Source organism: Apteryx rowi, unplaced genomic scaffold (assembly GCF_003343035.1).
Source record: "Apteryx rowi isolate R43461 unplaced genomic scaffold, aptRow1 scaffold_29, whole genome shotgun sequence".
In the NCBI taxonomy this organism is placed as follows: Eukaryota; Metazoa; Chordata; class Aves; order Apterygiformes; family Apterygidae; genus Apteryx; species Apteryx rowi.
Genome location: NW_020449307.1, coordinates 3052135 through 3078847, shown reverse-complemented (window position 1 = coordinate 3078847; position 26713 = coordinate 3052135). Strand labels below are relative to the sequence as shown.

At 36.6% G+C, this 26713-nt stretch overlaps 1 protein-coding gene across 1 annotated transcript in view; it reads left to right on the top strand.

The window, feature by feature from the left end:
• Window positions 1–522: 522 nt before the first annotated feature.
• Window positions 523–26713, top strand: part of VIPR2 (vasoactive intestinal peptide receptor 2) — a 56766-nt gene continuing 30575 nt past the window's right edge. Inside the window, exons 1-3 of the mRNA XM_026069256.1 lie at window positions 523–631; window positions 14417–14524; window positions 20041–20138. Of these exons, the coding sequence (XP_025925041.1) occupies window positions 592–631; window positions 14417–14524; window positions 20041–20138 (246 nt within the window). The 5' untranslated portion in view covers window positions 523–591. The remainder of the gene's footprint in view (window positions 632–14416; window positions 14525–20040; window positions 20139–26713) is intronic.

Genomic DNA, 26713 nt, shown 5'->3' with positions numbered 1-26713 from the left:
GATAAAATGTACGTTGGGAAAAAGGGAAGAAAAGCAAAATTTACCATGTCAAAGATAGCACAATCTGATCAGTTTTCACATTCTGTGATTCATATTAAACTTTCAGCTTTGCTAACTTAATACAAAAGCAAAAGAACAAATGCGTTTGCTTTCTTGCTTCAGTCTCGCTATTACAGAGCGCAGATTAACTCAGTTTTTCCAGAGGAAGAAAGTCTCAGTAAACGATGTTGGTGAATGCACTAGGAAGTTAGGAATTCTCTTTTTAATGACAGTTGGCTTTGGAATGCTACAAGAAGGAGGCAGTGAGGCCTCTTTTTATGGTAGTGCATTATTTTAACATTTTGTTTTGAAAAGTCAAAGCGTGAGAAGTTAAAATGGGCAATGACTGTGTCTGTAAAATGCCTAGCATATACTTGGGCGAAAATAGTACCAGTTAAAGTTGTGGTTTTCATTGTAGGTAGTTGCATCCTTCATAAAACCCTTTAATTAGTGCTTCCACACCATGGCATGTTTGTTAACTTGGAACAGGTGAATGGCGTCCATCCAGAATGCAGATTTCACCTGGAGATTCATAAGGAGGAAACAAGGTGCATGGAGCTCCTAAAGAATGCCAAACCAGTGGACTACAGAGGTAAGAAAAGATAAGCTGTAATGTGGAGACAACTGAAGTAATGGAGGTTTTCTCCCTTTCCCTTCTTTGCTGGCTCAGCTGCAGTTGCCAAGTTTTTCTGTACTGTGCTTACAATTTTTATTTATTTCAGAATTCAGGCTGTCTTTGTGTTAAAGGTACAGCTGTAGCAAGGGGCGGGAGGTGTGCTGGGCTGGGCACACTGCGCGGGACACTAGGTGCAAGCAAATACGCACTCGTGTTTAGGCTGTTGCTGCTCATACTTTTTCACAGGCAGAGAGGCAGGCTTGTGATGATGGGGACAGCGGAAAGAACATATCTGAGGAAAAGGGCAGGGAAACACCAAAGGGACCGAAAGCCTTGGATCCATGTGTCTCTCTCTGACTCTGGTTGAAAGTAAAATGCTACTCTAAAAAGTGGTGAGAATGATCAGTGGGTTTCCAGGGGAGAAGACATTTTAGGCAGAAGATCAGATTCATCCTCAGAAGCCCATAGGGTCATGTGAAAGCAAAATTGGACAGTGGTGTTACAGTCAAAAAACAAATTTACTGTGTTACTTTATTGTTTTCATTTTTTCTTTAGATAGACAGATACGTAGATACAGATATGGTCAATCATAATTTAAGAGAGGAAAGAAGGAAGAGGAAAAACTAGCCTTTGGGTTTTTGTTTTTTTAGCTTTTGCTAGATTTTCTTGCTACAGTATCATGTGAGTAGAACATAAGACTATCAGAAAACAAACAGAAAAGGACGACATTTTCCCTGGAAATTGGTGCTGCTGACACAGCTATTTTTTCAGCAAGCAAAGCATGAAGGTAATAGATAGATCCAGAAAGGCAAATGAAAAGCAAATCCATAACATTAAAGTAGCTAGATAGCAGCCTTGAGCCAGAATTTAGTCAAAGTCTTAGGCTTTTTAGGAAAGTTGGAAGAATGTATTTATTAAATCTTATTATTTTTAGTGTTGAAGGTATCAATACCTTATAGTTTTCTTTTGTAAACCATATGCAACACTTGTGAGCAAAAAGCACTCTCTCTGCCCCTACTGGTGAGAGGGTAGAAGTGCTTCTTGAAGTGCTTGCATATGTTACCTGTCCAGTACTCCTCTGATAACATGTATAACATTGAGGGGAAAGAGTCGGCTTCCAGAGAGGCTTAGAAAAAACGGGAAAGAAATTTTAGATGTTAAAAATATTTATAAAGGCAACTTTAAATTTTTCAGTTTAAAATAAATTTTTGATTTTAACAAAATAATGATACAACTAAAACTAATCATTAACTTCCATTGTCAAAATCCTTTCAAAGTAACTGGAAATATTTAATTTCAAATTAGTTCTACAAAGCCATAAATCTCATCAATGTCCTGCATTTTGGTATTGTAGTCCAGGTACTTATTATCTCAGAGTAACTGGGATCCTTGGAGGACTACAGCTCTTGCAGTGCAGTTATTTCCTTGGCTGACTAGGTGATACATAGGATATGTCTTTTTCCATATTCAGTCCCTTTAGAATGTGCTTCTGAAGAAGATTATGGTCCCCCAGGGACCTGCCATCTGCAGTGCCCCTTAAGCATAAACATGAGTCTCAACTCATGATCCTTTCTCCATCTCTCTTCTTGATTTGAATGTGTAGCTCCCTCAGTGCATACTTCAATATCAATTTGTCTACAATAAAATAATTAAAAGGATCATCAGCAGTTTATATTTTACTATCATTTCTCCTTTTGATTAATCCAGATTAGTAATTAGAAAAATTATAATAACAGTGAATCATTTGCATGAATATCTTTTCCAAACAAAATGTTACTGGAATAATTCATCTACATTTAGATTTTTTATTTATATGAGTGGTAAAGAGAGATGGCTGTTACATAAATAATACCAGTGTAAAGCCAGATGGAGAAATAATTACTAGTCATGCTTAATGAATTAAGTCTTGAATTAATAAATTCACTATTAGAGATTTTAAGGCTTTGGAAGTCAGCTTGCTTCAAGATTCAGTTTTGTGATCCCAGATGCTGGGCTGCTCTAAGAATATGCTTGTGATGAGCACCAGTTTCATTTTGACTTTTCTGGGAAACGAAAGAGTCGATTCTGTCAATAGGTTCTTGAAAGCTTCCTTTCACTTGAAAGACAGTGGCCTCCTGAAGGCAAACTGCCTTATAAGAACTTCATGTTATGGAAGGAGACAGTGTGTCTGATGCTGTTGATTCAGTCCTGCAGGTAGAGATAAAACAGCAGTGGAAGGATTTATACATTTAATTGAATGCCTGGCTGAAACTAATGGAATATTCCATTTTGTAGGAGACTGGAATAAAGCTCCTGAGGTAGTGAACCCATCTTAGAAACTGTATGTTTAATATGCTAGGAGAATTTATCCTATGCTTCATGTCACGGACAGCATCACCAAGAACCTGTCCAGATGAGCCTGTGTTTAAAAATACTCATTTGTATGTCCTTAAAAAAAGCTTTCTCCCTGTGTCCTTTTTTACCAATAAACTCTATGTACATTCAAAAATGTAGGGAGTCTTTGGAACAGAGATATGCAGATTGTCACAGTGATACTCTGACTGCTGACAGAGAAGAACTAATGAAAATCGGCAAGTTGGAACTAGTCCAAGTCTAAGCTCCACATGTAAAACTTCTATTACATTTGAAAGATAATTCATTACAATAAAACCTACTTCTTTTTTTTCCTGAAAGGGAAAGATGGTTATACAGCCCTTGTCATGCTTTTCTGACTAACTTTAGTATGTGTTACCTGCATCGCAGAAGCTATAATGAAATCCAATGGAAGTTGCTGGACAGAATTTGGAAATAAATGTTCACTGAGTTTGTCTACTGGAGGCTTGGGCCTCCATTGTCAAAATGAGTGGGAATTTTTACATTGACTTATGGGTACCTAAGAAGCTTTCACATCTCTGCATGTCATGCTGCAGAACTTGATGGGCCTGCACGGCTACTGAATAATGGAGGGTCCAAATTTTACGGGATAGGCAGCTTCTCCTTTGGCCTGGAAGACAATTATTTATGGAATACCTTATCTAATACTTTCACGTCAGCTGGGGAGACATAAAGGAAAGGTTTAAAGGCTGTTTTGGTATTTTTTGACAACATAAACCAATGTTAGAGTTATCTTACCTGAGCTGCCTCATAACACAGGCTGAAGAATTTCATTCAGTATTTTCTGTAGTGCTGCTAAAATCATTGACTATGAATTCCATGAAGGCCCTGCTTACTTCATGGCTTAACAAAACAATAGTGTGTTTTGCTAAGAAACATTGTATTGATACGGTGTATATATCCTCTGAACAATGTTAAAGATATATTAAAAGCACAGGACCCAGTCTGTCAAAATTCTACTCATTTGCTAACCTCAGACTCTCAGACAGCAATGCAGACCTCCTGCTTTACACACTTTGGGGTAATTTTAGGCATTAGCACATACTCTTTGGGTAGTGGAGAGCATTACACTCAACTTAGGGAAGAAAGTCACTCTCCAGAGATCTGTGGCACCACCTACCTCTCTTTAGTGAATTCTAGCAAATCTGGATGTTTACTTCATGAAGACTGCATTAGCTTCCATCCACATCTGTTTTTCTCCTTCCTTCTATAATTTGACACCTATGATATGGATGTAGTTGTACATAAGCTGGAAGCCTAGGATAGGATTTTTTTGTGCTCTCATTTATGGAGGACGGATATATTCCATTCTAAGTTGTTCATAATAGCTATGGATTTTGAGTTTCATAGAGGAAAACATAATTTGATCTTTTACCAATTCTGCATGACTTGTACTCTTACCAAAAAAAAGGAAGTTCCCAATAAAAAAGGTTGAAAGTACCTAAAAATCAGCTAACTGCAAATTTTTGTCTTTATTTGGTATTTAGAATTTTACCTTATGAAGTAATTGATTCATTCCATTCACCTTTAAATGAAAAGTGAAATCTCATGGTGAAAAATTTTAAAATTCACATCCATTAAAAATATATTGATAGGCTTTATAACAGGTTTCTGTAACAAAAAGTTATGAAAAGATTTCATTATGGAAAAAATGAAGTCGAATTTTTTTTGATTCATTTTGGACTGAGTGGCTGCACAGTTAAATCAGTCTTTTCAGCTCTTGCTTTCCAAATGTGTTTTTGTGAGACCCATATGCCAGATAACATTTTTAATTTTAGATACGACATCTTAATTTTAGGGAAGGGATATAGACAGAAAGAGAAATGGCTTTGGAAAGAATTTGCACAGAACAATTTCATAAACCTTTCAAAGAGCGGCTTCATAATGCAGCAAGTAACAGAAAATTAAAACAGACAGGACTACCAAAAGGATACTCTCACTTATTCATAAATTTAAAGCAAGAGGGACCAATGTCACTATCTAATCTGATCTCCTGAATTACACCATGAGTAGAATTTCACTCAGTGATTCTAGCACCACCCTTAGGGTCTTGTGGAAAAATACAGCACATCTTTCAGAATACTCTTCAGAATGGCAGGATAAATACTCGAATGATAGAACTGTTGCAAGTTATCCAAAAGTTAGTTTATCTAATTAATCCTTGTTGTTAGGTTTATCTCTCCAGTAAGAGAGAGATCCCTATCTTGTGTTTAAGCATGTGTTCATATATGGCATGAATGAAGGACTGACAGTGAGTATAGCTATGCCAACCTGAAGATCACTCTGTCCTCCACATCAGTAGAAGTGCAAGAGAATTACATAAAGCCAGATGAAGCCTCTTTCTTGCTATGTGAGAAAGAAAAATGGATATGGACCAATCTCCTCAAAGGTTCTTAATCCTCCCAGGAAAGCTGAAGTGCTCAGTCTCATCAAAGTGTTCCATCATTGTCTGGGGTTTTTTGCAGGCATTTTCTCAGTAAAATGAGTCAGTAGTTCAGACTGAAGTGTTGTTTAGAGTTGTCTGAAGTAGAGTTAAATGTAGAATTCAATGAGGTAGTGGGTTCTTGAAGCTTTCTTTCATGCAGCTCCTGTAGCTCTTGGCAGGACAACTTCAGCTGTCTCTAATCTCTGTGCTGCTGCTTTCATAACTGTAGTACAGGCATCCTGCTACTTTTTGGTTCATGCATTTTTTACAAGTATTTAAGGAGCTGTGGGGAGCTTGCTTTGAATGTTTGTCAATTTATGCAATTTCATTAATAAACTGTCATCATTAACGAAACCCATAATACTGTGTCCATCTCCATGATGTTGACAACTTTTGGTCTTTGGTGGAAGCTATACATAATTATTTGAGGGCAGAAATGAATGAGGTGGCTAGTCTTTTGAGGAGGCTGAGCAGTGGGTGAGAAAGAACCTTAAATTAAAGGAGTTATGGGAAGCATAGTTGCATACTGAAAACTAAATGACAGGAAATAAACAGTGAAGACCAAGAAAATGTGTTGGTCAGCCTCATTCCAAATCTCACATCATAAAGGCTATGAAGAGTGACAATAGCACACCTTTTTGGAAGGAAGGAAAGCAACATGTGGCTACAGATGACATTCTACAGTTTTGAAGATTTAAAATTTCTGCCCTGCAACAGGTAAGTAGAAATTCATCAGTGGACTTCAATAAACGGCATTTGGAGCGCTGAAAAAGGAAATTGCATGGCCATAAGGGAGTTTATTTTGTTTTGGGGAAGATTCTGAAGGGAAAATTGCCCCCACATAGTCTTGCTCTTGAATCCTGGTAGAGGCAGCTTTGGCCATGGCAATCATGACATCCAAAGTTCAAATACCACAGCAATCCTGAAAATGAATACCAAAGCATTAAGTAAGCTCAAGCTAATACAACAAATAGCACACAGTCTAGAAACTTTTTTCTCTACAGAGACTTCTAATATTTTGTGATGGGTTTTATATGAACAGAAGGTTGGTACTTAATATTATTTTATGAACAACATAGGGAATGTCTAAATTAGGACAGTGCAAAGATGTAGGTATGTACCCCTTACAGCTTTGACTGTAAACCCATAAATATCTGTCCAATATAATAGAAAATGACATTCTTATGGCAAGATCGGAGGGCCATCTATTCATACAAAGACAAATGCTGTTGTCTCCAAGGAGCATTTTATGTAATTGGAAAACCTGATTTACTTGCTGGAAATTTTTGATGGAATTTTTTTACCCAAAGTTTTCAGCTGGAACTTCCACGTTTCATTACAGTACCCTAAAAGTATATAAATTATATTTTCTTTTTTTAAAAAAAGGCTCATAGATGTTTGGTTTTCTGGTGGGAAACTGGAAATAAGGCTTTTTGTCTGAAATTTTTCATTTAAGGAAAACACAGTAATCCCCCAAGAAGTCTTAGTAACAGTATTTTTGCCAGTCCTTGTTATAGGACTGGCTTTTAACATCCGTAAAAAGTAAGTATTTTAGGACAAAGTCTATTTGTTTCGTCATTCTGATTAACTAATTAAATGTGATGTATACAGTAGCTTTCCCAAACTTACTTGCTATGAATGTGCAACTTTTGTTGATCTGTAATTAAAAAAAAGTTTGTGCTTGCATTTCCTCAGCATTTCTGAGCAATCAGAGGTTGCGCATCCTCTGTGCAATTGCGCAATGGTGCTTTAGATCGATGTAGGTGTACTGGAGCTCCTTGTCGACCACTTTGCAGCCTGTGTTTTCCTTTTCTCTTGAACTCAGCAAGGGTAAAGTTGTCAGGGCACCGTAGGGACTGGCAGCTCCTGCAGGAGGGGAGCTGGGAGCTGCAGGGGGTCCTGGTGGGGCACGGCTGGGCCTGGCTGTGGGGCTTGTCCCACCGCCCCGAAGGAGTGGGGCTGCCAGGGGGAACTGGGGCAGCCCCAGCTCCAGCATCGGGCACCGCCGTGGGGCCGAGGCCAGACGATCACCCGCAGGTTGGGTCTGGATCAGTGAGGCCCCTAGTCAGGGATGGGTATGGCTGTGATGAAGCTTGGCTGTGATGAAGCTGGACAAAGAGGCACCTAAAACATTGCTGAAGGCCTGAGCTTAAATGGGCAGGGGGTGTGGGGGGGTCCCCGGTGAGGCTGGTCAGGGCCATTAAAGCCTATTAGTGCACTCAGGGCCCTAGCAAAAGTAGATGGAAAATGATTGTAGCAACGTAGCTTGGAGCAGTAGTGTTGTTATCACCATCTTCTTACTATCAGCACTTTTAGCCATTCTGCTGTACATTTGCTTTGCTTCCAATTTACTATCTCTTTGTTTCTCTACCCCCTCTTTTGCCTGCCTTTCTTGTTAGTGTAAAAATGCAAAAAGAATTTCAGCCCGTATACTTTTGTAAATTCTCATGCAGCCTAAATTACATCTTGTGCTGTTCAGACCTACAGTCTGGAAGACATTGCCCAGAAGAGGTGAGGTTGCTTCTGCTTTGTCAAGTTGAGCACAAAAATCAAAAATGTTTCCCTGTTCGAAAAACAAACCATGGACTGGTTGAAAACTTCCTCGCTCATTTTCAAAGGCCTTTCACTTTATTTTGTGTATCGCTCACACTTAGTTTAAAAAGTGCTAAACTCTCTTTGAATTGGCAAATTTTAAACCCAAATGCAAGGTGCCACCTAGTGGTTAATATACGAATAAAATGTTTATGTAAAACCTTTCCAGTACAAATCCAGTGTTACACGTTTTTATGGATGAAGAAACACATATAGGTAGGCAAACTTGCTGCTCAAGGAATGGATATCAGAGAGCAGGATGAAGAACGTGATGTCAATATTACATAAACTGAAAAATGAGAAACACAATGCAGTTTATAATCTGTTACGTTATCTTTCATTCTGAAGCATCTCCAAATGCATCACAAGCATTAGAGACCATTCAAATAAAGTAAGTAATCCCATGTAAACTAGTGCAGAATATTATTCGCAATGTCATCTGGAGGAACAGCAGGGAAGAAGATTAGAGCCATGGTCAAGCTGTTGAGCAAGTCAGTGAGCAAAGGGAAGATTGTTTGTTTATTTGGATATGGTGGGAATTATATGCCAGGGAGAATAAACAATGCAAATTAAGAGATTGAAAAGAGATTCAGTTACATGTAGGATGCAGAAGAGTTCTAAACACTGCAGAAATTGGGGATGAAGAACCTATTCTTTTGCCTTTGATAGCTTTGTTAATAGGTAGAGAAGGAGATAAAGAGAAGTATAGCAGTAGAGATGCACAGAAAAAGTTGGGGATCCAAGTCAGATGAAGTGAATTGATTTTATATGTGTACATGTCAGGGTGAAAGTACAAAAACATTCAAGGCTTGAGAATTTATTAAAACTGGGTGCAAATACAGAGACTAAATCCATGAATGAAGGGTATGAATGAACATAAAAATACTTTGGGGTACTTAGAATAAAAGAAGCTGGTTTTTTTTTTCCAAACATGACAAATACTGAAAATTGCAGGTACTACATGAAATGAAGATTGGAGCATTAAAATTTTATTTAAAATGTGAGATATTTTCTAACAAACTTTTAAAACTGTTACTTAAATTATTAGTAGAATTATTACTAGAACTAAAACTTAATTTTTTAAAATAAATTTAAAATGTTTTCCAACAGAACTGATTAAATGTGGCTCAATATATCCTCTGGAGACAGTAGGAATAAGGTTTATATATATGGGAGATGGGTAAAACTTCCAGAGAACAGGAGCAAATGCAACGATTTTATGAAATGGCACAAAATCTTTTCCTGGGGCAGTGATGGACAATGGTCCAGAAATCCTAACACTGACTGAATTAATGGCTAGACAGAGAGTAGTAGAGAGTAAATAGTGGGAGCAATTGATCAAGCTAGATTGTTTTGTGAGCAGAAAGAGACACATTTAACACAGGATTTTTCCTCACCTTCATTTTCCAGCAGTACAGATATTTATAGCAGACATAGCCACTGTAGGCTCCTCTGTAGTCAGTGGGGAGAAACAGGCAATTGTAGGGAGCAGTTAATCTGCCCTGTTTTAGGTGTGTTTTAGGATGAGGTGAATCATGCTCTGCAACCCACTGACAATATTGAATATGTCTTTGTTGACTGTAAAAGGATACTATGGTGGGTAAAGAGCAATGTCTGCTTGAAGTCATGTGAATCCCTGGGTCTCCAGTTGTGCCACATCATGAATTCCCAAGATCAGTGGAATACTGCTAGTTTCAATTGTGCAGGATGGGAAACTGCTGGATTTCAACTGTGTATGATTAAGCTGATGCTGTACCACAGAGAGATGTTGTTGGGATGGAGTAGAAAAATTGATGAAAGTGTAATAAGAATGTTACTTTTATCCTGCTTCTACATAAGGGTGCGTTTTGCTGAAAGAAGAAAAAGATATATTACTATGATATTGTCAAAAGTATGTAGTAATAGGAAGAAGGGGAAATGAGGAAAGGTGTAAGCTGAGATCCCAGGAAAGGGCATATTTTTTAACAGTTGTACTTCTAGCAACTGTTACAATTTTCAGTAACTCCAGCATTTCAGCTTTCAACTCCAGACCAGTTTTCAGAAGCACACTGTAATCATTCAGTGACTGTCAATGCCTCCAGGACATTTCAGCAGTTTTCTCAGATTTCCTGTAAAATAATAAATAAGCCTGTAAATATACATATCTTGGAATTCTGATGACAGCCACTCAAGTTTCACAATTTTTGATGCATTCTAATTTAGCCTTTTTGTGGAATTACATCTTTGGTATTATTCATCTGTTTAAGGAGTCTGAAAAAATATCATCCTTTTCTCTGCAGTAGGCACTTGTGAAGTCCTAAAATACTGAGGAAAAGCTGAGGGAAAAAAATGCATTCACTAGAAATCATGAATGACTTGTGATGTTTTGAATGCCAGAAACTACTTTTTACAAGCTAACTTTGAGATTTAATGCAAATTGTGTTGATCTGATTGGTAGTTGGTAGTCTAATGACACAAATCTGATTTCAGTGACAGCAACCCTAGAATCCCTATTAATTTGGGTGGGAATAGGACTTGAACCTCTGTATTTCTATATGATATTTTATGTAAGTGAACTTTGAATAAGACTTTAGGATTTTTTGTGGAAAAGATACCAACAGAGCTCCAAAGTCCATATTGTTCAAATGTGCTTTTAGCCAGGCCTTAGTCCAGTCCATACAGTAGTGTGACATACAAATTTTCAAAGACTTCTGAACCATTTGCAGGTTACTGTAGTAAATCTACCATTTTACAGAGTATATTGAGCAGAAGGGAAAATTTGTGGAAGTCTCAAGCTTTTTTTGGGGTGCATGAACACTTTCACGATTCATCTCAGCTCTCATTTGTAGTTATTGAAAATGAGGGTGGACTAAAAAGGTCTGAAGTCGCACAAGATGCTAATTATTCTTGTGTACTCCAGGACTTATTTACGCTGGCTAAGGCAGTACATCCATCAAAGCCACGAGATTTTCATTTTGTCACTACAGTTCTGAGTGCTGGCAGATGAAGAGAATAGTTTCTTTGTCTTTCTGAATACTTGTATGTCAGGTTGTTGATGTTGTTTCTGGCCTAAAATCAACTGGAAAGGAAACATGACCTGAACCGGCTGGGGTAAACATTCTTTTACTTTGCATAAACTCTGATCTTGCATCATAGAGAGTAGGACTTGATTTTAATCCAGTACTGCTGTTCAGAAAACAGCTAAGCATGTTATGTTCCACTTCAAAGGGTACTAGCTCAGATGTCAACCTTATATTTTAAATTAGATACGGATGGCCAAGCCAACACAACCTCAGAGATATCATTACTAATGCTAAGAGAAAGGTCACAAGTGATAGAGGGATTACAAGGTAAAAAGGTAAAACATAGAGCACAGGTAAAACTCATGAGTCAATTCCTGAAGAAATGTGTGAAGTCGCTGTAGGGACAGATACACTAGAAAGGACAAACCCTACATGATTATCGGGAAGAGAGGAGTGATTATGGAGTTCAAGAGTATTATGCTCTGAGTCACTAACTAAAACACACTCATTCAAGGGCTAGGGACCAAACAACTGAAAAGTCCAAGTGAATTGTCAATGGCAACAGAATGCAGGCCACAGCTTAAGAATGCCACTCCTCACAGTTCCCAGTCCTGGCTCCCTTACTCTAAGACAAGGCTAAAAGGAGGAGCTAGCTGTCTTGGTCTAGGAGACAGAACTACTGAAGAAACCAAAACAGTTAGACCCCTTCAAGTCACTGGAGAGAAAATGGAATGAAAAGGTGCAAACTTTTCATGACACACAGATGTAGAAAGACTGAGTACACAAACAGTGACATTTTCCACTAACCATAAAGAGAGGGTCTTTTTTGAAAAATGGATAATATTAAATATTTTTCCATCCTTTGTACCTCAAGGGAGCTCTGGCAGGTATTAAAAAAACAGTGCCCAGTAGAATTTCCTTTCAGAGGCAGTGTTTTGCCGACATTTGGTTGTGCTTGGCATTAGAGTAGTTTCCCTGGAATATGCTTCAAATTTTGGTGGTAGAGAAGTTTGTATATGTAACTTTTGGTTTGAAGGAAAAACAACATGTCACTAGGCAGCAATGAAAAAGAGCCAACATTACAAGGCTGACTTTCTATTATAATGCAATATATCTGAGAGAAAAGTTACTTCAATTAGGTGAACAGGTACAACTGATGTCATTGCAGACATACATGCCCTGACAAGCAAGAACTTTCCATGACACGTGGATACAGAAAGACTAAGTACTAAGATTCCTAGGAGTGATGAACTAGTGGAGAAGTTTATGCCTGATCTATACCAGAATTATCACTCCAAGAATGCTGCTGAGAGTAAAGGTTACAGTCTCACTGTATTAAGCCAGCAAGGGTTCATTCATTGAAATAAATACAAATATTCATAGTCTAGATTTTGCAGCTGAATTGACAATTTCAGGCTCTCCTGGGAAGAAATAAGCATTTTTAGAGTGGAATTCCTCTGACCCATTTAGGTTCCGCTTTAGAAATACAGAAATTTAAACATTAGTCAGTAGTGCACCGAGAGCTTACCATGTGCTGTGCTACATTAGGAAGACCATAGCTGGTAGATCAGGGGAGGTAATTATTTGCCTCTACTTGACACTTGTGAGACTGCATCTCAGTGGAGTACTGTGTCCAGTTTTGGGCCCTTCTCTACAGGAAAAACGTTGACTGTGTAGTGATAGTCCTGCAGAGGTCATCCAGATGTCAATGGAGTCTGTGACATATGAGGAACAGCTGGGAGCTGGATTTGTTCAGCTTGGAAAAGAATGAGGATCTGATTGCTGTCTTTCTCTATCTAGTGGACTTATAGAAGAGATGAAGCTAGACTCTTCTTGTAGGTGCGCAGAAAAAAAAAACAAGAAGCAATGACAGCAATCTGCAGCAAGGGAAATCCTAATTAGATGTGAGGTAAAATTCTTCACAGAGCAGTCAAACACTGGGGCAGGTTGCCCATCTTTGGGATTTTCAAAATTTGACTGGAAGAGGCATTGACCATCCTGACTCAACTTTGAAGTTAGCCTGGCTTTGAGCAGGGACTACCAAAGGTCCCTTCCAACCTCAATTATTTTGTGATTTTATGACCTGTATCTTAGGTTGCACAAATTATATTTACTGAATCACTGCTAACAATAATGAGAACCTGTGGTGACTAGTGTAGTGCAGATGTGTGCTTTTAGTGAGGTAATATTACATATAATATACATAATAACATACAGGATGTTGGGGAATGCTCTGGAATTCCTGATGATGCACCAAAACATCTAACAAGGGCAAAATGTCTTTCTTCAGATTCTTTCCACCTTCTGGCATTAGCAGATCCTATTTATAGTAAATAAAGTAGTAGGTGGTAGTGTATGCATGAAGAAGAGGACTGAACTTAGAATGGAAATTTTTTTGGGTTTGTGGACCAGGTTCCCAGTTTACATTGTCATATGCATCCTGTTAGTTGAAATGAGTATGGATGGGTGTATAAGATACTGAACCAGAATGATTTTGTTGTATAGCTCTTTGGGCAGAAATGTTGACACAGCATACAAGGCAGTGGAGGATAAGGATGCTTACATACAGGTTTTATGCTCTGTATTGAAAGGAACTGTCCCTTATACTTTATGATGATGTTATGAACGTAGTACCAGTAGGATAAAAGTTTTGTTTATTTTGCATTTACTACAGATCTAAACTGTATATTGTCAGTTGCTGTTTTGAAGACGTAAATGCCCAGAATCTTGCACACAGTTTCTTTTTGAGATAACCAGTAATATAAATAGTATCTCCTTACTTCTTTGTACTCATAACTCTTCTCAATGAATTATTTAGTTTAGAAAGCATGCATCACCTTTAAACAAATAGAGTATGCTTGATCCAAGTGCCCACAGCAGGCTATAGGAAGATTTATGTTTGTTTCACAAGAAGTTGCATTTGAGCCACATTTTATATAGAAATGCATTTTATATATTACAATTTATATAGAAATTGCATGGGCAAAGCCAGTAGTTAGAATCAAACTTGCCTGTAAGGTTATTCCTATTATGGAATTGCTACTAATCCATACTAATACTCAGAAGTTGCATATAAACATGTTATCTTCGTTATCTAAAATGAATTCCTTAGCATGGTCCATGACACAGTTTTAATAAGACATTTAGCAAATGAATGTATTAACTGACTTAAAAAGAAGCTGGTTAATCAGCAGACTCTTATGATTCCTTTAACGTTTTCATAGAAAATACCATCTTTGCAACTTTCTTGAAAGAGTCTTTCTTGAACTATTCATCTGAAGCTTCCACCAAGTCTTTGCAAGGTAAGTACAGTAAAGTGATCAAGACCAGACTGAGCTTTCAAGTCTGTTACTGCTGTTTTTGTTTTAGGATGTGTTGGATTTTGGGATAACATCACCTGTTGGCGTCCTGCTAAGATTGGAGAGACTGTCACTGTCCCTTGTCCAAAACTATTTAGCCTTTTCTCTGGTAAACCAGGTATTTTATTTTAAGTTGTACTTTTGCTGGCTTTTTTAATGTATCCAAAGTATCCTTATTTTTTAGAAATTTTGATATGAAAGAAGTTGAAACCATTTCAACAGGAGAATGCTGTTTTTTGTCTCTTCTGTATTTGCTAACATAATAAATTGAAAATGTTTATTTGCAGTTTAAGATTTGTATTTTCCTTTTAAATAATTAAACTAGTAGATTATCAACAGAGCTATTCATGATACATCTTGGAAAGACCAAATAATTGTCCTTGTGGTCCATATGGTATTCTTTGGTTCAGATGCTAAATATATATTTTGATATAGTAACACTAAGCAAGGCTGAAGACAGTTTGCTCTTTTTGCCCTTTTTCACATTAATTCTGAAGGCATTTGAGCCTGACTGCCATCCTTAACAGTCATCAGTGGGAAATGTGCAGTTTGTTCCTTCTGTGCTTAGGCGGGGAGCTCTGCCTCACTTTTGTGAGAGAATTGAGCCAAAATACATAAATATTATCACTATTGCAATTTAAGGGAATTATTATGAAACCTTTTATGCTGCTTTTTATTGGAACCTGAAAGGAGCCCCCCAGTGTCTCAAATAGCTGGGAGACCTGTGTAGTCCACCATCTTCCGCACCGTCTTGTCAGTATATCATACAGTGCCCTTTGCTTTTGCCCTTTGCCTTGTCAGTGGGGTTTTAGAAATAGATGACGCACACGTAGCTTTTGACATATATAGCTCAAAACTCAGCAGGAACATTCTTATCCCCACTGTTCAGGTGAGAAATCTTTGTCATGAAGAGCTGGTAAAGTTTACACAAGATACACAATAAGTGAGAGAACCCAGGTTTCTAAGCTCTCAGTTTGGTACTGTAGCCACTGGCCTGAGCTAGCTAATGCTGTACACCTAAATGATAAAAGCAGAATGTAGATGCTGTAGTCAGCTTTTGAAAAGGCCTGTCTCATAAACAGAAGGAAATCTTTATGCCATAAGTCAAAACTGCAGCTTCTCATAGCATTTCACTGATGGTTCACTTTGGCTGTCCCTTGCAATCACATTGTTTCCTAAGGAATGTAATAGTGGACTGTGAAAGAATCTTTTCATCTCTCGTATTTCAATGAACTTCTCAGAGGAAATTGTGTTCCACATTTCTGAAGCAAAATTCTTATTTCCTTTCATTTTACTCTTTTGAGGGGAAAAAAAGAGAAAAACCTAGTTTCATTCAGTGCGTCAGAGAGTAGTGATAGGTCCCAACTTGCACCTTTGCAGAAACAATATGTAAATTTCTTAGAAACAAACAATTCCTCTTACTGTACTTGCATTTCTAGACTGAGGTAATGTTCTTAGACAAACGTGAGAAACAAAGTTATGGTTTCTGAAATGTAGAAGAAGTTTCAAGACCCACTTCTGTGTCAGATCCATCATGCAAACCAGCTCTGTCAGTAGACATGCATGAAATCATTCCGTAAATGTCATGTAAATCTTTTATCCATCATTGAAATGCAGCCTCCTCTAAAGTGGCACATGATGTAGAACAACACTTCAGAACAACACTCTACATAGTATTATCAGTCACTGAAGAATACCATATACAATTAATACTTGAGTCTCATTTAAAGCTATGAGATTTCCAAGACAGGAGATTGACTAAGAATCTAAAATAGTTCTACTTTTGTAAAGTTCTTCTATTCTCCAGGTGAGAAACAGGGCTCCATAAAGTTTCAAGAGTTGTTCAAAAAGACAAGCATTCGCAGGAAATCTCTGGAATTCTGTTATCTCAAGGAGTTGAAATGAGTAAACAGGATTTAGGATCTTTATATAAATGTAGATTAGCAGTATGAATAATTTAAACACTTCTTGTAGGAAAAATCTGAACTTTCTGTCTTTCTGTCCCATGTCACATTTGAGTATTCAAAAATACTGCCATCCAGCACTGGAATGAAAATACAAAACCAGGTTATTTTACACTTTTTAATGGAAAATGAGAAGAGCAAACAATCAAACAACTACAGAACTCGGTGAGGTTATGAAAGTTTGATAATCCCTGTACTCTGTTGGCTGGAAAGGGATGCTCCAGGTGTTTGAGCACAGACAAATTTTATCTGAGAGCATTAAAACTCTTCTTCTAGAGATGCATGAACTCATCAGGAAGCCATCTGGCAAAATGTGGATGTCCACATCTGATGTGAGCTAACTGTCTAGATTCCCCTTATGGTCTGTGGGGTGTGATTCACTTCACTCTTAACTAGATGTCTAAGATAGGTTAAATGATTTGTTGCCTCAAATGAACATTTTCATAGGAGTCTGAAGTGACTAACTCATATGTAGTTGTCCACACTGTGTACATAGAAAGCTAAGTGAGGATCCCACTCTTGAAGCATATTTGGGACATGATTCCCATTGTTTTCAGTTGCATATGTTCTTATGCCATGGTGAAGGATGCAAAGTGTATCACAGGGATTTAATGCTCTCTTTGAGGTCTCTTTGGAGAGCTTTATAACAAAGTTGCATATAACAGGGAGGCTAACTTGGGATATGATTAAAATATCTTTATTTTCAAAACTGCTGGTTAAGTCTTGTTCCAGTATACAACAGATAACTAAAACAATCTATAAATGAGCAAAGGTTTCATTCTCTGGGCTGGTGAATCTTGATTAATTTATCATGGATAGTCTAAACAGTTTATAAAGGGAAAGTGTGTGTAATCTTCATGAAATCTTGTGAAATCTATAAAAGTATTCTAATTACTCAAAAGGAGATATTTAAATGTGTTGTCATGAGACAAGACAAACCAATAAATATCAAAAATTCTAAATCTGAATTAAATCACACTACTTCGGTCAGTTTGCCAAAAGCTAGAGCATTCATGCTCTCTACAGTTTGGACATTTGATATTTAGCAACTGTTAGTATCTTGTATTCACTAACATTTTAATTTTCCTATGAAACAACTGCAATAAAAAATTAAGTCTAAAGCCTTCACAGTGCCTTACAACTCTATCCTACCAGCCCATATTAAAATCTTGGGAATGGCATCATCAGAACTGAAACATCACTTCCTTTCGACAGTTTGCTATAGTTTGTTTGTATACAGGCTTTTTCTTAGCTGCCTATTTACTGTTTGCTTGTGGAACTAACAAGGTGATTTTTTTAGAGATGCTATATAGCTGGAAATGGAGCAGAGCTAGAGAGGGAGGGAGAATTGTTCGTTCAATTAAGAGGATTTTTATAATCTTGTCTTCCTATAATTTCAGAGAGGAAGACAGCAAACATCCCTCATGGCTGGCTGGATTAAGATTTAACTAAGCATCTCAGCACATTTAAAATTTGGTTTTGCTCAGGAACATATCATTTATTTAATTAATATGCAGAATGTTTCAAATTCGCTTGGTTCTTATGGCAGGAAATTATCAAAATATCTTTAAACAAGAACTCTAATTTCTTCTTTTATTTAGCCAGATTTATGACATGTACTTTTAATTTTTTCAGGATTTAAGAGGAATTTAAATTCTACTACAAGAATATCTAGACTACCTTATTTTCCATGGAAGTCTTCCAAATCTCAAGCAGATTTTTTAAATACCATCAGTTCTTAAAGGATTTCTTATTTTAAATTGTGGATTGAAAAGTAGTTGCTTCCCATCTTTACAGCTTCTGGAGAACTGGCTCTTATTTTCTTCTGTGGTTGCCAAGGTTATAGTTTAAGCATACCACATAATTAATTCTCCATTGAATATTAATACCTTTATATTAAATGGCTTGTTACCGTAAAACCAGTCACATAATCTTATAATCTTGAGTCTTTTTCTTGCAAAAAAAAATGGCTTTGACATAGTTTGTGGTTCTGATAACACATTCCTCTGCTCTGCTATATCAGAGAATCTTGATGTACTTTTAAAGTGAAAACTCTTTAGAATATATAAATAGCTTACATTTTCTTTAAAAGACATCATGTCTATGCCAAACTGCAGAAGTGGTCCTGTTGTTTGAGGAGACATTGTGGTTTGAGGTCAAGGTCTAGTTATAAGCTGGGGCCATACTGACATTTTTCCATGTTGTATGAATGTTAGAACATACTCACTCTTGCAAGGAGTAGAATCATGGATTGCCACCATCTTGTCTGAGTGACCTCACCTGAGAAAATAGTCAACTTCTTTTCTTAGTTCCAACAAAAAATACTTTCTGAAGTCAATAAAATGTTCAAAATTCCTTTCTAGTGTACTTGCAAATTTCTTATATCTCCCATTCACCAGATTGTTTCAGAGATTGGTTCAAAGGGTGAGATTCAGCATGCATATTTACGTGGCCCAATTAAGGTGTTACAGTACCTAAATTAGTCACGGGCAGGGTGATTCAAAGTGATAGAGCAAATACAGTCTCCAGGGAAAATGGTCCAAAAGCCCATGATGCTAATCACAGTGGCTGCTAAAATAGGGAATGTGAGGTGCGGGAACTGTTTCCACCCCTTTCCAGAGGCTGGGCACTGAATCAGGGCCATCCATTATGTATTTAGGGTCCAAAGTCCAGAGTCCTGTTTAGAGTCTAAATATCTAGCAGGCACAGTTTCTTTAAAAAGCTGCTAAATGAAAGATCTGTCTCTTTCTTAAACCATTTAACCATAAAGTTGAAGAACTGGATTCTAGGCTATGTTCAGATGGAGGCATTTCAAACCCACATGTTACATCTCCTACATGTTAGAAGGCTGCCCTGCACAACAAATCAGCTCACACCAAACTAGCTCACCAGCTTGTGAGGAGGACTTGATCAATGATAAAACCCTTCACCTTCCTTTTGAGGCTGTACAGATAAAAGTGCAAGAGCCAGCGGTCCAGGAGCAAAACAAGCTCAAAAAAATGTGATAAGGGCATTTAGCTGGGTGGGGGCAGCGTTGTACTTTTTTCAAATGGTAGTTTGCACCACAGATGGAGATTCCTCCAGTTTTCATTGTTCTTCAACCTATCACATAATTTGGTCTTTAAAGTATATAAGCAACTATAGCAACATTTGTTGTAGCATTAATTCATCACCATAATATCAAAGAGCTTTAATAACTCTTCAGCAGATTGTTTGGTAGTGCCTTCTCAGAAAAGCTTAACTAAGAGTTTAGAACAACTCTCAGTTAAATAACTTTTCTATCAAACTACTTTAGCTACAAATTATCCTCTTTATAAAGTGAGCTGAAAGACTCCATCCAGAATAATTTAGATAAAACTGTAAAATATTCAGGCTTTTTCAGATATAATAGAAATAGCTGTTATACCAAAGCAGAAGCCTGCCATTACAGCTTTGAATATTTTGTTTTTGTTTAGTGCAAACACAGCTCAGAGCAGGGAGTAAAAGCCAAAATAATATGAATGAAGTGCACATGAAGGGAAATAGCTGGGTTGCTTTAGCAGGACTGCTGGAAAGTACAGCTTGTTAACAGCATGTTTTCAGAGCATGACTAAGTTAGTTTGGCTAAAGATTCATTGCTGAAGACCCTTGAAAATCTTTCTGAATTAAATTCTAAAATATTCCTTTACAGGAAATATTAGCAAAAATTGTACGAGTAATGGATGGTCAGATATTTTTCCTGACATCCTAAGCACCTGTGGATATAATGACTATGAGGATGACTATAAGGTAGGAAAATATTTTTCTATTCATTTAGACGTTGGTGTTCGAAAGAGCCATGAGACATATTTTGATTCCAAATAAGGCACATTTTATTCTATCAAAATTAATGGAAATCTGTAGACTTTTGTGATAGCATTGATTCCCATATGCTTGAATTGCAAATCTCATATAAGATAAAAGCAGAAATGTGGAGTTCAGAAACTGTTCAAAACTGATGACTATAAATAGTTGGGAGTTGCAGTAATGCATCTACATTTCTGATATAGCAATGTTACTGGATTTGTGCAGAATATTTTGTGCATTGTGTTGTTCCTAGAAGTTTCTGTTGTAACACATCCTAGTATGGTATTACTCCATTAATACACACACTACTTGATTGCTGGTATGTGTCTGAGTTATGATAAGTAAAATAAAATTAATTTAGATCATTGGAATTATTGAAGATTTGTATTGGACTTCAAATTGTGTTAGCAATTAAAAGTTGTTCAAAAAGCTATCAAGATATGAATATAATGCAAACGGAAAAATGAATTTGTTTAGTTTGTGAAAACTATTTCTTGTCCTTTTTGTTGAGGGAAGCACCTTTTCCATGTTGTGTTTTACCTATTTTCTACCACTTTTTCTTCCGAGGCTAACAGAGCAAGAGTTTGTTTATAAATGTAAGTTGACAATGTCAGTAAAACTCTCATTATCATGAAGATGATGAAGTTCTCCCATGAATAAAGATATTTGGCCAGTTGGGCTTTTTCTGAATTGTGGTGTGTGTGGAGTAGCTCTGGCAGAACGATGCTGGCTGCCTCGCAGAGACGTAGTAACATTCCAGCTGAGACATGCCGTTCTTGCTGTCTCCCTCTAAAAGCTTTTCTCAACCATGTAAACCTACCTGCTGTTTATTAAAGATGTATTTTAGTTATGAGTTGTGACAAAGACTTCTCCATTAACCACCATTCAAGAACCAAACAGGAACTAAACAGGAATAGTCAGGAAATAAAACATATATTCTAGAAATAAGAAGCCTATTCACAAAAGAATGTGGTAGATACTGGCAAAAGCAGTTAGACAGCAATAGGTTCTGATCTTTGAGCAGGCTTTTTCCAAGTTATGTAACAAAGTTTGCATTTAATGCAGAGCAACTGTAAGTGTGTAAGTCACTAAGTGTGAAAAAATGTGACTCTCCCTCAAAGCAGTACGTAGATTGTAGATTATTTGTAGTTATTAAAGGAAAGAGGACAACCTCATATATGTGTTTGGATTTATTTGGGTATGTATTATAGTAAAACAGAGTTTATTTAGGAAACTATAATTGGCGCAATTCTGCTTAGTCTCATTTAGGATTGTTAAAAGTTAGTGAATACAGTAACAGTTACAAATTTCATAATATTATATAGCTGCAGTCAGCTTATTTATAAATAAATATTTCATGAGGACCTTGATCATAAATTGACATTTTTTATGTATTTAGAAGCCCAGCCATTACTGTATTTGAAAAATGATGATAAAGAAAATGGTTAGAATGTTTTGTTTTCCTGTCCTTTGTGCAGACGCATTCCAAAACACTGGTGTGATCTGACTGCTTGAGAACATGAAAACAGCACTGTTTAAGAGAGCCATTTTAACACACCGTCATTCTACCCAGGCATTGTCACATGGAGTGAAAGCTGGCCAAGTCTTAAAAAGGCAAATTAACAAATTACAATATTTCAGGTAGTGGGATATACTTAGCTGACAGATGATGGAACTAGAATAATAGAAAAGCTGTTCTTATTTGACATATTCATTAATAATTTGGAGGAGGAGAATGAAATGCAAGTTGATTATATTTGCAGTAATAGCAGGAATGAAATGAGAGATACTGGAAATAGGAAGTAGCAATGAGATTTGAATAAGCATGAAAAACAGCAAATAGTAAAACAGCTAGGATAAAACTTAGAAGACAAATGTGGAAAGCAGGTATTAAAATAATGACATTTAACCAATGTACAAAGCAGAAAGATGGAATATCATAGATATCTAACATAGATAGACTATGGTATAAATGCATAGCCTATTGCAGGGAGGGAGAGTAGAAATGCAAGCATTGACTGCAATTCAAGCAACATGATATGAGGGCCCCATCCTCTTTTCTAGAGCACAGGTGTTACTGCTCAGAGGACATTCTTTGCCTAAAGATCATAAACTGATTATTTCAGTGGGCATAGCAATAAATTTTTCTGACCTTAAAGTTGACAAGTCAAAAAGAAAATTCAGTACGATAGTGCTGGCTTGTCAGAAGATAATTGTTCCTGTGAAAATATTATATTTAAATAAGAGTATTCTTTTACTTTCAATTTTTTTGTAGTTAAAATAAGGATAAAGTTATTAGAATCAAATCTGAAAAGGAAATCAGGATAGCATGGGCTATCCATCTCTTCATGGGAAAGAATCAAAAAAGTACAAGTATCATTCTGCTATGAGATTTCAGGAGATATTTGAAGTTCTGCATCAGCCAAGTGATACAGAGAAGGAAGATATTTTCTTGAATTTGGGTCTTAGTGCTCAATGATAGTACCTCAAAAGAAAATATCCTAAGGTATCCTCAGGTACCTGGATACAAAATATTTTTGGACATAAAAATGGAATGTGACAATATGCTTTGAGGATGATGTATAAGGTTTTCCTAGGGGTTATAAAACCTAAGGAGAAAATATTTTAGAGCAGATTGCAAAAGGCTTTTCTTATGGTAAGTCTTAATTCTCTTCTGTGTGCTTTTTTCTAAAGACAATGTTTGAGTAGTAGGTAGAAACTGTCTTTAGTGTCCGTTTGGTGCCTGTATTCTCACTGCTGAATGAGTTTGCATCATAGATCCAATTAACTGTGTACTCCTGTCTCTTTGCTGTCTTTTAAGATATGGACTTTTTACATATATATATAGAAAATAAGTATAAACATGTGGATATATATATATAAATATACATATATGTATGTACACATAGACATGTATCTATTTTGAGCAGTTTTGAATATTCTAGAGAAGGTTAAATGATAGAAAGAGATTGGTCAGTAAAGACTGTAGGGGTAGTTAATTAGTAGATACCAAATTTTTAGGTTGATAATGATTTGAAACAAGAAAGTTTATTTAAAGATACTGTAAGCAGGTCATCCATTGTTTCTCTGCAAAGTTCACTTGTATCGTAAAGGTATCAATAAACTTGTCTGCTTCTGCAGTTTGCACTGATTTTGCTCAGAGTTAAAACATTACATCTATATTCTATGTCTAATGTTATAACTAACAGCTTCTATTAAAGGAAACTATTGGCTTCACATTTTGAAATTAACTGTAAGTTTCTGATACAGCACCCTTAAATGGAATGGTTTTGTGTTGTATTAAATCTTCCATTAGTATCCTCTAGTGCTTCTGTTTGCAGTTGTAGGGGACCGTCTGACAAATCTGACACTGCCTGAATAAACTTTTTTCCTTGCTGTGAGAGGTGTTAGCACAGTTTCCTGAACAGAGTGTAGGTCTGTGGCTTTCACGGCCAGCGCGTGGTGAAAATGGGTGTGCCTACAGGACTGGAGCTTAAATTGGCATAAACAAACTCTGTATATTGTCATCACATCAAAGTGTGTATTTAAATCTTTGTTACATACTTCCAACCTTTTTCCTGTAAGTAAATTAGTTACCACTAACCTTCAAGAGTCTCACAGATTAAGTTTTAGATGTCATCCCAGTCACTCAGATGAGTGTCTTTGTCTTTTTCTTTTATATTTCTGTTGAGCTCATGCAGCACAATGGCAAAATGAGTAACTGGATTTGACCATGCTAGAAAAACATGTCAAGATGTATTAACTAAGCTAAATCTCATTGCAACCTTTTCTTTCATGTGGACATGTTTTGACATCTTTTATCTGGACTGAACAGGCTAAAGATGAGACCTAGCTGTCCTCAGAGGGTATTAGAATCTCTGTCAGTATTACCAATATATGCAAGATGCCTGGTGAATGTAAAGGACTGAATTCTGACCATTTTATTTAAAATAATGTCTGGTTCAGTTAATACGGCATTGTCTAATCTTAGCATGGATTAGCCCCAGGTTTATTAGATCACTTAAAAAACGCAATATTTATGAGCTACAGGCTATGTGATTTGAATACATAGGGTCATACAAAGACAAAGTAATGGAGAAAAAGATCCTCAGGGCTACTAAGGACTTGATAATACCAATGCAACTTGTGCGTAAGTAGAAGCATCATCTATGGAAGAAGTATTCCCCTATTTGACCAGTTTCCTGAAGCATCCACTCTAGGCCACTGTCAAAGAAACGTCCTGGGTGTGCTACTGCACGGCCTATCCAAGAGAAGTGGAGTAGAGTCTGTGAGGTCAGGACTGGCTCAGATAAACACTCTCTTGAAGGTCTGTAACTGCCTTTAGAAAATAAGTGCATTACTTCTATCTGTGAAGTAGATCATTGCGCTGGACTAATGGATTGTTTGTCCTGAGTCTAAATTGAACCTTTCCCTCTCAAGAAAATGTAACGCAGGGCTGTCGTCTCCCAATGCTTTTCTTGTGTGTCTGTGAGTCATGCTGTATTTATTTACATTACAGTCTGCATTTTTTGGTCATTACTTTTTCCACAAGATGTGATTAAGAGACCAGTATTCCATAAAATAAATACAAAATCTTCTTCCATTGACTTCAAGTGAGAAGGACTGGGACTGAATATAAGCTGTTTTTCTCTCTTGTAAAGCAAAGTGGGAATTTAATTTACAAATTGCAGACTGTCCACAGACACTGCACATGATCTGTACACACTGAGAATGTTCACATGCAAAGATACGCTTATACTGGCGCACACTTAGGTAGCAAAGCATGGAGGTTTCTGCATTTATAAGGTTATCATCTCTCCCACTGCAGTTAAGCAACTTTGAATAAGAAGACATTCTTATTACTATAATTAAAATTAATGATGCTACTGTTATTAAAAGATACTGTCTTTAAGACATTACTGGTCTCCCATGTCTGGTGGCTCCTTTACGTCAAGGCAGTTAACACTAATCTTAGGATAATGTTTAGACTTAAAGTGAGTTGAAGGAGAACCTTTTCAGAAAAAGGATATCATGAATGTTATGCATGTCAAAGATTATTAAATACCATGAGGAATGTCAATTTTATTAGATATAGTTTTGGTAAATTCTATTTTATATTGTGCTATTTTAAAAATGTATAGAAGCACCAGAAGCCAAAAATAGGAAATAATTAAATTGTCCAGATCATATAAACCATCTCTTTATCTCAGTTAATATTTATCCACTTACAAGTCAGCACTACAGTATTTTAGAAATGGCTGTTGTGATGTTTCACTTAATTTTGCAAAAAGAAGGAACTAAGATTCTTTATTACACTTTAATTTGCATTTGCTTGTTTCATGATGTCTAAAGCACAGAACTAATTTCCTAGGCCCAATTCTGATTTTGCATTGTTTACACAATTCAAGGTGTCCTGAATGTTCTTCCAGTGTGAATTTTTGGATATTATGGAATGCACTGTGACACTTATGTTATAAAAATGTAAGACCACAGATTTTTAATATAGTTGCAAATAATCATATCTGTGAAGACTAGATTCCCTTATATATAGTATTACAGAAATACACTAACCCTCAGAATAAACATGACCAGCAGGTATCTGCCTTGATAATGATCGAAAATACCTTAGTAGTGATCTTTTTTTTTTTCTGTTAAATGAATAAAGATTTTTCTTTTTTAAGTTAAGGGTAATAGTTGGTCAATAGCAAAACTTCTTTGGACAAGGAATCTAGTCCTAAACTTTATTCAAAGCTTTTTATCCTTCCTGTTCTTTTCAGCACTGAATTACCCTCTCACCCCTAGAGGTCCTTCCAAACCAAGGCTGAGGTTGAAGGATCAGCTGGGTAACACGGTCAACTTTGCCTAGCGAGCTTCTGTGCTATGTCTATTCTGTAAAGAAACAGAAGACTTCTGTCTCCTGAACTTAGTAAACATAACACTGAATTAACTTTAAAGGAAACATTAGCAGGAATAGGTGTCTCTTCTAAGAAGACAAATCACAACTGGGCATTAGAATAGATCTTACAAAAAAGGGTGTTCAAGATAACACTAATGACACAAACATGTACTAATCCTCTTTATTTTTGTATGCAGTCTTTTCATATCCTTTTAAAGACCATTAACATTAGGTAGCCATAAAAAAAGAAACACTGTACCATTAGGTCTTTAGAGTCTAGATTTCAGTTAAAGATTCTGTAAACCTTTCCCTGAAATTGCTCTGATAATTGTAAGCGACTGATTTTTGCAGTGCCTAATCAACTGTTGAGTTTTATTTTGTGATTGTAGTTTGAATATTTTCTTCAAAAATTAAAAGTAAATTGTTGAATTTCAGTTTTGGAGTCAGTATTGCTCAAATAACGAAGTGAATATTTTACAGACGCCAGCTATTCTTACTCCAGTTGCAAAAATACTGTTTTTGTTAGACTTTCAGAAATTTTAGATGCATTTCATATGCATGACTTGAATCAGTTTGTGCTTTCGGTACGGTTAGAAAATCTCAAAGGGTTTCAGTGTTTACT